Consider the following 16,811-nt stretch of genomic DNA (forward strand, 5'->3'; position numbering starts at 1 on the left):
AATCCATAACAACTCAGAATGAAAAGAAAGTATACGGTACAACCATATCGAATCAAAGAGTACTGAATAAATAACTCCACCGGCTACTCAACGTCCTCCTCCTCCTCCTGAGCCATCCAACCTGAGGCCTGCCCCGTGGAAATGGGGTGTCCAAGATAAACAAAACCGAGGACGTGAGCGATAAGAACGCCCAGTACAAAAGCATGAGTATACAAACCTATATGAAATGCACATGCTATGATATGATACCAGGGTAGTCAAGAAACAGGAATCACAAAAGATCTCAAAATGCTCAGTCTAGAGGCGCCAAGTGGATAGTGCCGCGCGGTCCTACCTCTGGGTCACTGCATCCACTGCAAGAACAGACGTGGACCTAAAATGTCCCGGATCACCGAAGCCCTCCCGACCCGTCGGCCACTGTGTACTCTCGGTGTCCATGCGTCCACAAGACAAGACAGGGCTGAGCGGCCCCACAAGATATATAGCTTATCTCGAAAGAGATACAGCTCAACAGTAAAGGCTATCTCGAAGGAGATACGGCTCCACATGAAATGCAACATGCAGTAATAAACGTGACATAATAGCATGCATCATATGACATATATCAATGCACCACATAATCATGCAACACATATAAGAATGTATACTCGACCAGGATATCTCGGATAGTACTTCCGTACCTCTATCACAGCAATCCTAATCCACTGGAATAACCAGACAACAGGTCTAGTCCAAGCCTTCGTCCGTCGCTAGCCCACTGATGCCGCTAGCTCCCAACTAGAGCACAGCTCCGCTACAAGACCAGCAGCTCCCCGCTAGTGCCCGAACCTCGGAAAAAGACTAGAATCTCACAGAAACGACTGAAATGCTATGGAACTCTCTGAATTGGCGAGTCACAAATGAAGCCTCGCGCCTCTATTTATAGCTAATATTCGGACGATCCGAACCATTTCGGAAGCTCCGATCCGGCACACTTCGGACGGTCCGAACTCTGATCGGACGATCCGATCCTTGCATGACTTCCACGAGTACAGCCACCTGTCTCGGACGATCCGAACCCCAATCGGATGATCCGAACCTTACTACGTGTCCAGAACCCTTCCACGTGTCCAGCCACCTGTCTCGGACGGTCCGACACTGGCTCAGACGATCCGAACTCATCGGACGATCCGAACTCATCGGATGATCCGAACTTGTTCGGTCCTTCCGATCCCACCGAAAATATAATTAATCCGATAATTAACTCAAATTAGGAATCGGGTTACTACATTCGACAACTTGAACAGATCGTCAAAGAATCCTCCAAATTAATTATAATAATATAATCAAATATTCGATTTTGTAATCAAGATTCATCCTCCACTCGTTAATTTAGAATGCATGTCTTTCAAGAACAAACAGTCGAGACGAAGACAACGAGACTTTCTAGACAGGTTCATGTATGAATCTTTGTAATATATTCGAATCTTTACACAGGGAGTGAAAAGTCAAGGGTGGGTGACTACTTTAATGGTTTACCGGCTCCACTACTTTTGGCCCCTGCTCTAAGGATCATGAATTTCCTCGAATCTTCTTTGTTTCCCTTGGCCATTTTCATCTGCATTTACTTCTATAAAAACCCGATCCCTTCTTTTATTAGGAAACTTTCGGTCAAACTTTTTGTTGTCTCCATCTTTTTTCTTTTCTATGGCTGGAAACCCGTCAAGATTCAATCTTTGATATTCTCCTCCAAGGTACACAACATTATTTTGTTTTGAGGGGAAATTGCTTCTGATTTACGAGGAATTTTTTTAATTCTATTTTAGGGGTTTGGGCCTTTTTTCACTTTCTTGTCCTGGTTTTTTGGATAAGGTAGCTAGCTATTTTTTTGATATAAAAGTATCAAATTTCAAGATTTTTCTGTTTTAACTAGCTGGTATAAAACTCAATTTAAGTTTGAGTTTGGAATGAATACTGTAGTCCATCAATACCCGGTTGCTACGGAAGATTTTCAATTTAATCACCACGCAAAACCAAAATTTCCCGAAGAAAAAGGATTAAATGAATACAACTTCAACCATGATTTTGATGGATTCCCGGTTAACACGAAAGGGTCGCCCCCTGCTGATGAATCTTCATCTGAGGGGGAAAGTCCTACAGAATTTGACCATTCTGATCCGATGCTTAAGTTCATAAACCATATGCTTATGGAAGAAATAGACTTAGAAAATAAGCCTTGTATGCTTCATGATTGTTTGGCTCTCCAAGCCACTGAAAAATCCTTGTATGATGTTCTTAATAATGATCTTGGTGAAAGTCCCGGAAGCCCGAGTGATAATTTCACGAAAAATACCAGGGATAGTGTTAGTGCAAGCTCCTCTGATACCACCAGTTTCATTGAGTCCAATTGGAATGATCAAAATCAAAGGGAGTTCGAGTCCTTTGTTGTTACCCCTTCATATGAAGTTCTGAATTCTTCTTCGTTGGCTAGGCAGTTAGATTCACAGTCATTTTTTGGTTCCTCGGAAAGGATCATTAGTCATGGTGGTTTTACACTGGATTGCCCTCCGTTGAGTCAATTTTCGGTTTCCAATCCATTGAGTGAGAGCCCAGAACTCAAGCTTAGTGATAACTTTGTTAGCCATTCCTTAGAAACTAAGGATAAAAATGATGATTGTACGGAAGTCGTGGGAAGAGACAAACTTGACTGTTCTCCAAATAGTTCAAAAGAGAAGAAGAACCGTGGTAGAGGAGATGGTGATTTTCGGGAGGAGTACCGGAGTCGCAAACAAGTGGCTGACGATCTAGGTGAAGTGGAGCCACTTGAGATGTATGATAATGTGTTGCTTTGTTCAAATACCAAAAAACCCCTGATGCTCGCCCATGACGAAGTCAAGAAAAGTGAACCAACAAAGAAATCCCGAAAAAAAGATAAATCGAAAGATTCAAAGAAAGGAAATTCGAAAGGTGGCAAGAAGCGAGGCGAGGCGAAAGAAGTGGTGGATTTGAGGGGCCTATTAATACAATGTGCACAAGCTGTTGCAAGTTTTGACAGGAGGACCTTCAATGATCTCTTAATCCGGATAAGGCAGCACTCGTCTCCTCATGGTGATGGCTCGGAAAGGCTGGCTCACCATTTTGCCAATGCCCTTGAGGCTCGTTTGGCTGGGACTGGGACAGAATTATACGCTGTGTTTTCTTCCAGGAGGATATCGGCTGCGATGATTTTGAAAGCTTACAAGACTTATATCTCAGCATGTCCGTACAGGAAGATGTCGAATGTGTTTGCAAACAGGACGATCAAGAAACTAACCACTGGAGCTACAAGAATTCACATTATTGACTTTGGAATTCTGTATGGATTCCAGTGGCCCTGCCTGATCCAGGCTCTTTCTGATCGACCGGAAGGACCTCCAAAGCTTCGAATAACCGGTATAGATTTTCCACAGACAGGTTTTCGGCCAGCAGAGAGGGTCAAGGACACTGGCCACCGTCTTGCAAACTACTGTGATAGATTCAACGTCCCATTTAAGTTTACGGCCATAGCTCAAAAGTGGGAAACTATCAAACTTGAAGATCTCAGGATTGACAAAAACGAGCTACTTGTGGTCAATTCTTTGCACCGGCTTCAAAATGTGCCAGACGAGACTGTAACCGTGAACAGCCCGAGAGATGCAGTTTTAGATTTGATCAGGAAGATCAATCCTGATCTGTTCATACATGGAGTCGTCAATGGGACGTACAATACCCCTTTCTTTATTACTCGATTTAGAGAAACACTCTTCCACTTCTCCTCCATGTTTGATATGTTTGAGGCTTCCATAGCTCCGGAGGACCCAGAAAGGCTTCTTTTCGAGGAACAGATCTTTGGGAAGGAAATTATGAATATTGTAGCTTGTGAAGGCAGTGAGAGGGTCGAGAGGCCAGAGACGTATAAGCAGTGGCAGGCCAGGAATATAAGAGCGGGATTTAGACAGCTCCCGCTCGATCCAGAAATCGTTAAACATGTGAAGAACAAGGTGAAGAAGGAATATCACAAGGACTTTTCAGTGGATGAAGATGGGATGTGGATGCTGCAAGGATGGAAAGGTCGTGTCATATATGGTCTCTCATATTGGAAGCCTACCAGCAAGTGATCTAACGATGGTACAAGCTATATTAAATAGAATTTTTTGTGGAGCATAATGTACGGAGCATGTTTGTAGAGCTCTTGCCTTAGTTGTGGATAGCTCTTGTCTGTATGGAACTTTTCGTCTTTCGTATGATTGACCCTTCTTGCCACACCTGCTTTTGATGTTACTCGTTTGTTACTTCCATAATTAATTTCACCATTCAGTTGTGTTGGAATATCTTTCTGGTCTCTTAGAATTAATCATCCAATGCAAGAGATGTACAATGTGTGATGATGACCAAAACTATCAAAAATTCTAGCAGGTCGTAAAGTTGTAGCCATATTGCATTTCAAGTACTGATTTTTTTTTTTATCCATGGTACATAGATGACTATCGAGGGCTTGGATGGTTGGATAATTATGGATTCTCAATAAAAATAGATTTAATCATAATATGGATGCAATGTAACTGATATAAGGAAGGTGGAGGATAAATGCATGAGAAAATTGCTACTGTTATTAAAGTGATTAGGTGGATATGGTAAAAATCCACATCCATTAAGCCAAGCAATACAGTTAGGAATGGTAAAAACAATGGTTATTTCCAATACTCGGAAGAAATACAGGAAAAAGAAGTGAGCGAAAACAAGGAGTTCAAATTTGTATGTTCTAAAGATCTAGTGAGACTTGCCCCAAGTTCAAGCTCTCACTCAAGTCTCAAGAGAAGCTTTCTCAGAATGGAGCGTATCCATCTTCTCTCTGGCTTCCCACAGCTCTGGTAAGGCCTCCTCCATATTGTGGATGCTCTCCGATGAATAATCTACACCTTTTTGGCTTATGAGGTTTGCCAACCTTTATTCAAGAAATACAGGTACTTAGGAAAAATGTACACGTTTGATACTTTAGTTGTCTAGTTTTTGTCCTGGGGAACGAGTGGTGGATTCAAATACAAGAACGGTTTATAGGCTAAGGGCTTTGCTGTTTGTAGATTTCGAATAGTCATCAAAGAACAACTGGAAAACAAATTAATTCTGTTTTACGATGTATTTCCTATGAAGGATCTAAATGTTGTTAAAGCTATATTGTAAAGTATGCAAACGGATGTATCGGTCAGTATGAGATGCCAAGAAAAAAACTAGGAATATAGTGTGCTTCATCTCCTACCGTTTTGTGAGGATTAATATCTGCAACCTTAAAGGCTTGTTCAAAGGCGTTTTCAAATGGTTAGCACACAAAAGGGGACTTGGGAAGTCCTAGAACAAGAGAAAATCAAGAAAATAGTCAAATATAAGCATAAAGCCAGACAAATTGCAAAATGCTCTTCAATCTGTTCAACTCATCACCAAAATCATCAACTACTACATCCTTGTTTGTAGGATTCAACGTCTCAAAACATATGATATCATCAGAGCAATCCTCTGTTCCTAGCCAGCTAAGAATTTGAGCGACATAAGCGTCATTTCCGTTTGAAAAAATCTGTATCAAGTGACATTGTCGAAGTTCAGACACTTAAATGGAAGGTATTCACTTCTACATATTAAACGAAAGGAACTTACAACTTTTCTTGTCGGTATGCTGCTACAACCTCAAATTTCTATCGGTTTATCATCAATAATGAATCAAAATAAGAGAGGAACTGGCAACTTTTCTTATCGGTAAGCTGTTACAACCTCAAATTCCATTGTGATGATATACAATGGAAACAAAGCTAGTCTCACTCACACAAACAAAAATAACCGAGTGACCACCCATCTCTCCTTCCTCACACTTTATTCCAACATCAATATCGGCTGCAACATAAGCTATGCAGAAGACTTCTTAATGTATGATCGAGCTTTAGCCATTCATAAGGTAATCTTCCATGCACAAAGCTGCACAAAAGAATATGGTGTCTTGAACACTTGCACGAAGACAAAATTAGACAGATACAATTCTATTATGAAAAACAGCAGGGAACACGTTTCCACATTTGTTTCATTTCAAAGGAAATGAGATGGAAATGCTTGTAATAATATAGATATGACACATGGCATATCATTTCAATTTCTGATTTTATTTTTTAGTAAGATATCCATTGAAAACATTAAACTTTGATAATGATTTTGCTATAGAGGAGAGTGCAGCAACAAACACTTCTCCTATGTACATTTCTTAGCAAAAAGAAGCTACAATCAAAACAAAACAAGAAGATTTAAAAGGAACAATATTAAGTACCTGTGACAATCATCATAATCAAAATCAGATCCAATGAACTGAAAAAAAAAAAGGAATTTTAAGTTATGAAGTTATAAGTCTGATTCAACGGTAAATTGTTTCTCTTCAATCACCTTCATTGTCAAATGTGCGTTTAACGAAAAAATTCAAGAACACATACCCTAAGACCAGCCATAGTGGTTCCATAATCCTTGTACAATAAAGCACACGTTTCCGGAGCTTTACCCTTCTCTATCTGAAGCTTATTGATCATGTACTCTAAATCAAAAAATCAAATGAGAAGTCAATGAATGAATAATAAAATGAAATTAGACCACTTTCACAAATTATATAAATAAACATTATCAACATGTTACCTATGATGTTCTTGGTGCATTCAATAGGTATACCATGTTGGATAATTTGATGTTTGATGAATGAAAATTAAGCAAATTAATCAATGTGTTTGATTGGAAAAATTCGAAACGAATAACGAAGCTTAATGAATGAATATTAAGTTCGGTGGTATCGAATTAAACTTGAAACGAGTTCATTGAATGTTGAAAGAATTTCAAACGAGTAGTCGAAACATACAAGGGACTGAAACTCAAAAAAAAAAGTTCGATGAACAGTAGCAGGCGCGCACCCGTGCGCGCCTACTGAGAGATCTCGACAGGCGCTACTGAGAGCGCTCGACAGCGCGCGCGGGGGGGCGCCTACACGAGTCCCTTCGTGCTGTTTCAAATCCGAAGGGACAAAAATAAGTTATATATTTATGTGTGCAGCTTTGTTATGCTGCAAACCAATCATGCACACTTTTGTGTCCACAACTAGGTGTAGCTCACATATTAGATGTGATGAGACATATCAAAATTGTATATTCAATAGTTGAGTGTCATCTCATTGATGAACACAAAAATTGTCACGGTTTGTGAGCAGAAGCATAACTGTTTATGTGCACAAATATTTATTTTCAATTGCTACATCCTTCGTTAAAGCGTGTTCTCTCGAGTTATGTTCGAAATCTCCTTTAATTGTTAATAATAATTAGTTTATAAAAGTTAATAATTATACTTGTCGACAGGTTTTCAGTTTTTTTTTTTTAATAAAAAAAAATTTCTTATTTTTAAAAACCTTAAATTTAATATTTTGTTATATATATGATTATTTGAAATTAAGAGTTTGTTAAGAATATTACTTTAGCATTGTTATAGTTTATTTAATCTATTTTTTGTTTTAAATATATATAACTATAATTGATGCTTTAAATATATAATTTAGTTTTTAAACTTAGGATAAATATATATTTTTTTGTTTATTTATATACATTTCTAGGTTTTAAATTTAAATATATTATTCATTATATTATATTAATATTTTATATAATATTACAGAATTTCGATTTAATGGATTGGTATGTTTTTTTAAAAAATAGACCGATTCGGTTATCGATCCGATCATGAAAATATTGGTAGCAAGATAAAACTTGATTTCGTAAATGCAGTCATTCCATAAAACGGACAGGATTATTGGATAGAAGAAATCTTGAACGAACAAGCGAAACTGGGACAATGATGGGAGAAAGAACAATGAAACCCCTTTTGTCGCCAAGATTTTATTGTCACTACGTTACATTTACAAACCAATTAATTACATCCTCCGCTGTCTTCTCTACAATCCAGATTCCCTTCGCCAGATTAAAACGAAGCGATGATCAAATGCAGAAAAGTCTTTAGTAATAATACATTTTTATGGCATGTATCGACGAATTTTTCCAGTTAGTACAAGAGCAACCCGAGGCATCATAGGTGCAGGTAGAACTTTGCACTCTGGATATGTCAGAAACAAACATCAGAAATCAGCTAAGATCAACGGAAACTCAGGCGGGAACTACTTCTGGAATAAGAGGTGAAGACCCGTCATCTTCTGTTATCCCATCCTCTAAAGTTTTCCCAACCTTTTGTTCTTCCTCCTGAAATCCTTGCTTAAATCTGTCATAATTCGTCAACTCACTTGATTTGAAAGGACGCTCGCCAAGTACCTGGACCAAATCCTCTTGATGAAGAGTTTCTTTTTCCAGCAACAATTCAGCAATCTGTGCCACTTGTTCTTTGTGTTCCTCTACGAGTTGCAATGTATGTGTGTATGCCTTTGAAACCCAGTCTCGCACTTCGGCATCAATAATAGCTGCAGTCTTGCTGCTGTAGGGTTTGCTCATCTCAAATCCATCATCCCTCTGTGGAAACGAGAGAAGGCCTACTTTCTCACTAAAACCGTAGACCGCAACCTGGGCATAAGTCATTTTCGTCACTTTCTCCAAATCATTCTGAGCTCCAGTTGAAATTTTCCCCAGTAATACCTGAACCAAAAAATGGAATAAAAGTATAAAAATTTTATACATAGAGAAGATGGAATTAAGAATTTCAAAGTCAATTAAAATACTTGGCAACCTGTTCTGCAGCACGCCCACCAAGGGTCATGCAAGTCATATCAAAAAGCTGTTCTTTAGTCATGAGAAGGTTCTCACTGGGAACATATTGCGCGAAGCCGAGTGCTGCTGAACCACGAGGAACAATAGTCACCTTCAACAAGGGTTCTGCATGTTCCAGAAACCAACCGACTACAGCATGGCCTGATTCATGATAGGCTACAGTCCGCCTTTCGAGTTTACTTATAACCTGTTGAGAGAAAAGCAGAAAAATGTTGTGCTTAATGGAAAAGAAAGGGGTCACAAAGTCTGCAGAAAATCAATTACGTTACTATGAAATCATAAATACATTATGCACCAGTCGATCTAAAGAATATAATTTTAAATGCAGTAATATATCATCGGGATTAGAGTTCGACTGCTATGAGTACATTGCACCTCATATGAAAGACTGTTTTAAATGATAATGAGACCTATGGAAACTATTTCTCCAGGAACTTATTCCAAGTTCCATCAAAGAGAAAAACAGAATGACTTCAGAAAAGCACTTCCGTGCTGACGCCCATTTCATATCACAAACTGTAGAAAGTCGAGAAAGATAATAGACATAAATAAGCCCCTCTAGATCATATGATACAAGTCCAACTCGCAACTCAACCCCTTGTATCAGACCTTTGAGAGGGAAAAGGACGCCAATATCTATATCACAAACTACAGAAAGTCGCAAAAGATAATAGACAAAAGCCCCTCTAGATCCAACTTGCAACTCAGCCCCTTATATCAGACCTTTGAGAGGGAAAAGGAAAGAATAGAAATTCACTTAATGTGGCGAGCAAGTGGCATTTATAATTAAAGAAATAAGAACATATATAACGTCAATTACACATCATGTTTTATGAGTCCATAACCAAAATCCTAGGCAACAAGTTTGACGTGATTGAAATATTGCTAGAAAATCAAGGGACAAAATTCAAACAAATTTTAGAACTTTGAAAGGAATCCAGAAGCAATTAAATGCGGGCAACTGTCAACTTTACACGGAGAAATGTAAGATTTACATCATCATTCAACTGTCTCGAAATGAATGTTGCATTGTTATCAACTTTTGAACATACTAACTTCAGCTATACATGAAGTCACCCCTCCAAGACATCCAACTAAGCTGTAAAATCATCACTCAACCATCCAACTCCAGAAAACTTTCGTCATATTAAGCTAGATTTAGATTCTAAATTACCATGAAGATAATATTGTCAATATTTTGTTTGGATGAAAATGTGAAGCAAATACACGTACAAACAGTGACAACAGAGAATGCTTTCTTCAAGTTTTACATGATACTCAACCAATATATTAAATTTAAGATATACTATATTTTTAAAGAAAAAGACGAAGGCCAGTATATTCTGAATTTGGCATTTTCTTCTGATTTTCATAATCCCAATCAATAATTGTACTCCCACCTCATGATTTTGAAAACAGTGCATAATAGATGAAGAATTGACATCGCAGCAACTTATCAGTGATCACTAAAGTAGGAGTGTCAAGCAGTCCTCAATTTGTTGCTTATGTGTCGAGCAGTCCTCAATTTGTTGCTTATGTTAAATATAACTTTAAGACTTGAATTCCTAAACAGTTGTTTAAAATTAGCCATGGTGATGAGAGGCTAAAATTCCATAAAATAAACTCATTTGCCTCGTACCAGAGCTTCCGCAAGCAGTAGAAAAACTAGAAACAATTATACCCCGATAAACAAGAAGATCCCAATTCATAATGACATACCTTATTTTTCTTCTCAAGACCACCAATGATTCTGTCTATTGCTCCATCAAAATTTTCCATTTTCACCAGAGTTTGATCACATCTGGCAGCTATCAATGCAGCTTCATTGCAAACATTTGCAATATCTGCACCAGCAAATCCAGGAGTGAGGGCCGCTAGTCTCTGAGAATAATAAGGTGGTTCATGATCTAGTTTAAGCTTCTTCAAGTAGATCTGAAATATCTGTTCACGGCCTTTGATATCCGGTTTATCTAAGCTGATTTGACGATCAAATCGACCAGGCCTCAACAAGGCCTTGTCTAAAATATCAGGTCTGTTGGTGCCAGCAATAACAACCACACCAGATGTAGTTCCAAACCCATCCATTTCTACAAGCAACTGGTTAAGGGTGCTTTCACGCTCATCATTAGAACCAGCAAAACCCCCACGTCCTCTTGCTCTTCCAATTGCATCAATCTCATCAATGAATATGATACTAGGTGCACATTGCCTTGCCTCTTGAAACAAGTTTCTAACTCTTGACGGCCCAACACCAACAAACATTTCCATGAAATCAGAACCAGATATGGACAAAAAAGGCACACCAGATTCACCAGCAGTTGCTTTTGCCAGAAGCGTTTTACCCGTCCCTGGAGGTCCAACCAGCAGAGCACCTTTAGGAATTTTGGCTCCCAGCTCCTCATACTTCTTAGGGTTCTTTAGGAAGTGAACAAACTCCATAATCTCCTGCTTTGCTTCATCACAGCCGGCAACGTCTTTAAAATAAATCTGAAACAAAAGGAAAAAAGAGAGGACAAAGACCTTTAGCCTCGGAGACTCATATCCATAGAATGGAAAATGCTCAAAATATTTGGTTCAAGATGGTAGGATTTGATGACAAACCTTATTTTTTGCATTTTTGTCCACCTTCGTGATGTGCGCTTTTCCGATGTTGAAAATCCCACGTGCGCCCTTTCCACCAGTACCTCCAACACCGATTCCCCCTTGCATTTTCCGACCCATGTAAAAGAGGAATCCCAATAACAAAACCGTAGGAGCAAATCTCATTAATTCTTGGAACCAAACCATTTCAGAAACATAAGTAACAGGTACATAATCATGTCGGTCAATCCCCAATGCTACCTGGGCTTCCTCTAACTTTTCTTCAAACGAATCAACACTCCCAATATTAAAATAATATTTATATTGGCTTGTTTTCTCACTTGCAAGGGCGCCACCAACAGGATCTTCAAATTTAGATTCTCCAGTTGTATCATTGCTATTTTGACTTCGTGGTGAGCTTCTTACATAAATTTTAGCAACTGACTTATTAGACACAACAATTTGGTCCACTAAACCTGGTTCCAGCAGCTTGTTTTTGAACTCTTGAAAACTAATCTGCTAGGTTACAGTCAATAAGTTTATTTCAAAAGACTAAAGTAGAAAATTTATAGAAGTGTCATTGACATCAACAATCATCACCATATCATTGCAAGCCTTAGTCCCAAATTAACCAGGCCCGACCACATAAACAATCATTTCCATCTTGCTATGTCAATAAGCAATCAAATGTTATCCAAGGCAGACATTAGTCTAAAAACATATGTTTTAACATTTCAGTGCCAGGACATTTTTGAGAATGGCCTTAATATCAGGGTTATTTAAATATATCATGAAATTAAAGCTCTTGGTAGTTCCTCATAAATGGCGTCCGGAATAGTATGTGTATACTGTTGCTTAATCCAATACTCCTCAAATTAAAGAGTAGCAATTTTTTTGCCTTTTTCCTCTTTAAAACTATTTCTTAGAACCTGACATTATGTATCTATCCATAACAGAAAACCAATCTATACTATTTTTCTCATTTTCCTCTTCTTTTATTCCATGAATGTGAACATCCACCGCATAAAGTAAATTAAATTGTGACAGTTCAGCAAGTAATTACCAAGTACCAACAAGTGCTGATTCCGAAAGTCAAATTATTTGAATTGCGCTGCATATAATATTTGATTATTGGCCTTTTGGCCTTTAAATGGTTTGATATTATCATTAACAATATTATAGAACTGGTATGCTCCCACCACAAGAAGGAACGAGCATAAAGAACATTATAACTTGCCCAATTACTTTTGAAGTCTAAACCTTATAGATATATACTCAAATGGCAATTGAAGTTCCAAGAATATGAGAATTGCAATCGAGCAATCAATACCAATACAAAATCAAACCAGTTCGTGACGTACATAAAAAAATAGCATGATGATTATTTTTCCCAGAGAAACCAACGGATTAGTATTCAAGAGAGAGACTGTAAATAAATCCACGGGGTTTTAAAAATTGTAACATTGTAAAATTTATATAGACTACTTATCCATCTACATTTTTAAGACAGAGAAAGCAACACAGATTAACTAGCCAAAGTCCAGAAGAGCAAAGAGTCCCGCAATTCTTCATTTTAGTATTAAAAATAGTAAGTACGCATAATATTACCTGTTTCTCTTCATGCGGCATGTGTGGAAATAATGAAACAACCAATGCGAGCGCCAAGATTGGTGGGACGATATTTAGCAAATTCTTGGTGAAAGTGTCTTGAAAATTGCCATGATCATCTGTATTTCCTTCCTCTGAGATTGAATAAACCAAGGTCACAGAAAGATATTTGATATGGCAACTTAAAAACATCTAAAAGTCTAACATTCAAATGTTGCGCCAAGGTAAAATCTCAAAACTCAATTTCATATTGTGGAAATATCACGGCACTCATACAGTTATACAGAAGACACTTTGCCAAGCACTCAACTGTTATTGTGGAGCCATCACAACAAAGGAGAACATAATCAGATGGAGCCAATTGAAGAAAACATATTCCAAACAGTAGCAAAATTCTTAGTGATGCACCAATCGAATCACATATCTGAAGAAAACTTGAGTAAGATATGCCTAGATGCATGATACTGCTTGAAGAAACACCAAATGAAGATTTGTTCATTAATCAATACAGGGTTCAATATAAAAAGACAAACAACCATGGGACTCAGCCCTCAGGTTTATGTATTTTAACTGTGTCATAATTTATTTTAACTGAGTCATAATTTCCGCAAGGACTTAACTTGCAGCTTTAAACATCTCATTGATTCCACCGACTGTCTTCTATGCAAAAAATAAGGAAAGAATAACAAACCTTTCGAACCAGATTTCTGCTCATTTTGCTTCGGAATTTCTTTTTTCTGTCTGGGATAAAATTTTTCGTAGTCTAGCAACACAAAACACAACAAACAAATTAAAAGGCGCGACCTATGATACACAATTCCAAATTTTCAACATAGAACTAAAAATAGAAGCTCTTACTTTTCTTCTTTGGCGCTTCACTAGAGAAAAATCTACGTATCCGGGCTTTTTCAATTAAGTGCTTAGAATTTGATGGATAAGATCTAGAGATCAACCCATTTTTAGCTCCTTTCGTAGCTAAATACCCGCTGAGAAAACCTAGTTTTCCATGAAACGTATTATTCACAATATAATTCGAATGATACACATGCCGAGCTCCAAGAATTTCCTTGTTCAACAACAAGGACCCGCCGTTGTCAACACCATTAATCACATTCTACAAACAAAAAACAAAACAAAACAAAACAAAACAGAATAATAAAAATACTCCGATGAAAACATCTATAAACTTCACCCAAAAGATATATATCAAAGCGGAGGCTCGAAAGTGGCTTACTCTTGAACGAGAGGCACGCGACAAGGAACGACCGATTCTGGAATAAATCATTATTCGGCAATCTGATCGATTTCGCGTGGTAGAGATGGATTTTATAGTTTATTGTAATTAATTGAGTAATTTACGATTGTTCAGATTTTTTTTATATCGAAGCCAATTGAAACCCAAACAGCATGAATTGAATGATACAAATATCTTTTTTTTTCCAGTCAAAATGATAAAAATATTTTACTAATCTTTTTATCCACTGTCTCGTAAGACGATCTTACAGATCTTATCTGCAAGACGGATCAACTTTATCATATTCATAATAAAAAATAATATTCTTAACATAAAAAGTAATTTTTTTTCATGGATCATCCAAATAATAGTTCTGTCTCATAAAATACGACATGAGAGACCGTCTCACACAAGTTTTTGTCAATCTTTTTATTTTATTTTATTTTGTTATTGACGGTCTCACGAATCTTTATCTGTGAGACGATTCAATCCTATAGATATCCACAATAAAAACAAATATTTTTAGCGTAAAAAACAATATATTTTCATAGATGACGCAAATAAAAAGTGTCTTATACAAATTTTTGCATTTATTATTTGTTAAAACCGGATCCGCCCAAATATGGAGCCAAGTGGAAGATATTAAAAGGCGACTTTTCTTTTCCATTGTTTATTTAAAATTTCGGGAAATTTGGGTTCAGTCTCCAGCCGCTATTTTTTTTTTATGTTCAGTCCCTAGGTACTTTTTTAGTATCACATTTCCACATGAAGTATACCACATTTTATATGACATAATACCATAATTTTGTGGGTAGAGAGTGAAGCAAAAAAAAAATTTTGATTGAGAATTTTTCAATAACTTCCCTTTAAAATTTCACAACTATATCTCTACTTCATGGAATAAATCAAACTTAATCATGATTGTACTATATTATTTTGTATTAATAATTTTATTTCCATCATATTTATTATTCTTCTATTTTTTCATTAAAAATTTGAATATATCATTTCAACTTTAAATTTTAAAAAGCTTTAATTTAAAAAAAAATATTTTTATTTTTTTTAACATAACAAATGTAATGTGTGTGCTTCAACTCGCTAATTTTAAAATTAAATATGTTAAACTCTGAAAATTTGTAATTTATGGTAAAAAAAAAAAAGTATTTTCATTAACAAATCCAAATTTGTATTATTGTACCTTCAGTTTTTAGTAGATTAGCATGTGAAATTATATACAAGTAATTAATATTTTTTTATTTATTTGTTATTAATTATATGTTGGCGGTATTAGAAAAGAGTGTGTGATCCAATGAGCTTGCGAAACACGACATTTTACGGGTCAAAACAATAGCCCGGACTGCTTGACGACTTATCGCCAACCGAGCGCCTCTTTCAAGTTTCCACCTTATAATATAAATTAATATATAATAATAAAAATAAAAAAAATGTGATTAAACTCGATTTTAACAATAAAAAATAAAGAAACTATATATTACAAAGCGACAGTTAATAAAGAAAATGCAAGTTAACGTACAACCTCCGTTGCAATTATAAATACGAATTAGATAGACCAACGTGTGGGTTGGACCAAAAAAACTAAAAAAAATTATCATAATTAATTAAAATTTTCATTTCATAAACAAGTATTTAAAAAATATCAAAAAAAAATTCTACTTTTTTATTTTACACTTCTAATTTAATAAAAATAATTAATAAAAAAAGTTACGACTTTCATTAAAAAAATATATATCACTAAATTCATAACGTAAAAAAATTATTTTCTTTCCGATTTTATTTAAGCTCGCAAACAAGTACCTAAATTCATAATGTAAAAAAAATTATTTTCTTTCCAAATTCAGCCCATAACAAGCACGAGTTAACCCTCTAGACCGACATTTAAATAGTTGAAAAAATTTCTATTCAACTCAGTTAAATTGTGTGACAATTGTGTGACAGGATAGACGATCCAAAAAACCAATACTAAATTGATTATCTTGTACAAAAACAAGACCCATAAAAGTCCATATCACCACTTGGAGAAGGCTCTCCTCTAAAAGTGTTCATTCGAATGAGTTTGATTAGTTAGATCGGATTGGACAATATACTATTTAAAAATTGTTCAATATGAACCCAACTTGAACCCGCGTCAAACCTGAACTCAACTCGAACTCAAACCAATCGAAAATTCTCAACTTTAACTCGAACCAAAATCAACCATCAACTAAAGAACATTAGCCATTTTTTTGACATTTAGAGATCAAACACGAAAATATATATTAGATAATATTTATAAAATTGTATTTTATTCTAATCATCAATAAAAAAAATATTAATTTTTATTATAAATACAAACAAAATTGATATGACCCACGGATAAAAATAAAAGAGTAGATCTCTACTGTCTGACGAATCTTTATTTGTGAGACGGATGAATCATACCGATATTCACAATAAAAAAATAATATTTTTAACATAAAAAATAATAAGTTTTCATGGATGTATATTTCTCACAAAATACGACACGTGAAACCGTTGCACACAAATTTTGCCAAATAAAAAGAAGTGAACCGTAACATAAGAGTACTCTCTCGTGAGTAATAAATAGATCTTCCACC

At 36.2% G+C, this 16,811-nt stretch overlaps 3 protein-coding genes across 3 annotated transcripts; 1 reads left to right on the top strand and 2 right to left on the bottom strand.

The window, feature by feature from the left end:
* Positions 1-1,622: 1,622 nt before the first annotated feature.
* Positions 1,623-4,248, top strand: LOC140835550 (scarecrow-like protein 14). The gene has a single exon (XM_073201036.1). The coding sequence runs from the start codon at positions 1,947-1,949 to the stop codon at positions 4,113-4,115; it is 2,169 nt and encodes a 722-aa protein (XP_073057137.1). The 5' UTR covers positions 1,623-1,946; the 3' UTR covers positions 4,116-4,248.
* Positions 4,249-5,870: 1,622 nt separating this feature from the next.
* LOC140809099 (uncharacterized) lies at positions 5,871-6,697 on the bottom strand (the record flags this gene model as incomplete). The annotated part of the gene is made up of 4 exons (XM_073166584.1): positions 5,871-5,961; positions 6,305-6,342; positions 6,465-6,562; positions 6,661-6,697. Coding segments are annotated over 4 exons (264 nt in total), but the record flags the coding sequence as incomplete, so codon positions are not given.
* Positions 6,698-7,860: 1,163 nt separating this feature from the next.
* LOC140835487 (ATP-dependent zinc metalloprotease FTSH 3, mitochondrial-like) lies at positions 7,861-14,392 on the bottom strand. Its single transcript, XM_073200982.1, has 8 exons — positions 14,197-14,392; positions 13,821-14,076; positions 13,654-13,725; positions 12,963-13,096; positions 11,376-11,870; positions 10,494-11,261; positions 8,734-8,961; positions 7,861-8,642 (listed from the first exon to the last, which is right to left on the bottom strand). The coding sequence occupies exons 1-8, from the start codon at positions 14,245-14,247 to the stop codon at positions 8,163-8,165; spliced, it is 2,484 nt and encodes an 827-aa protein (XP_073057083.1). The 5' UTR covers positions 14,248-14,392; the 3' UTR covers positions 7,861-8,162.
* Positions 14,393-16,811: the final 2,419 nt, after the last annotated feature.

The sequence above is a fragment of the Primulina eburnea genome, chromosome 1 (genome assembly GCF_022965805.1).
Source record: "Primulina eburnea isolate SZY01 chromosome 1, ASM2296580v1, whole genome shotgun sequence".
Taxonomy (NCBI): Eukaryota; Viridiplantae; Streptophyta; class Magnoliopsida; order Lamiales; family Gesneriaceae; genus Primulina; species Primulina eburnea.

Excerpts from the sequence above, each read along its gene's own strand:
- LOC140835550 (XM_073201036.1), top strand. The coding sequence starts at position 1,947 with ATGAATACTGTAGTCCATCAATACCCGGTTGCTACGGAAGATTTTCAA.
- LOC140835487 (XM_073200982.1), bottom strand. The coding sequence starts at position 14,247 with ATGATTTATTCCAGAATCGGTCGTTCCTTGTCGCGTGCCTCTCGTTCA. Across the intron at positions 11,262-11,375 it reads ACAAAAATGCAAAAAATAAG|ATTTATTTTAAAGACGTTGC; the intron begins GTTTGTCATCAA and ends CTTTTGTTTCAG. Across the intron at positions 8,962-10,493 it reads GTCTTGAGAAGAAAAATAAG|GTTATAAGTAAACTCGAAAG; the intron begins GTATGTCATTAT and ends TTCTCTCAACAG.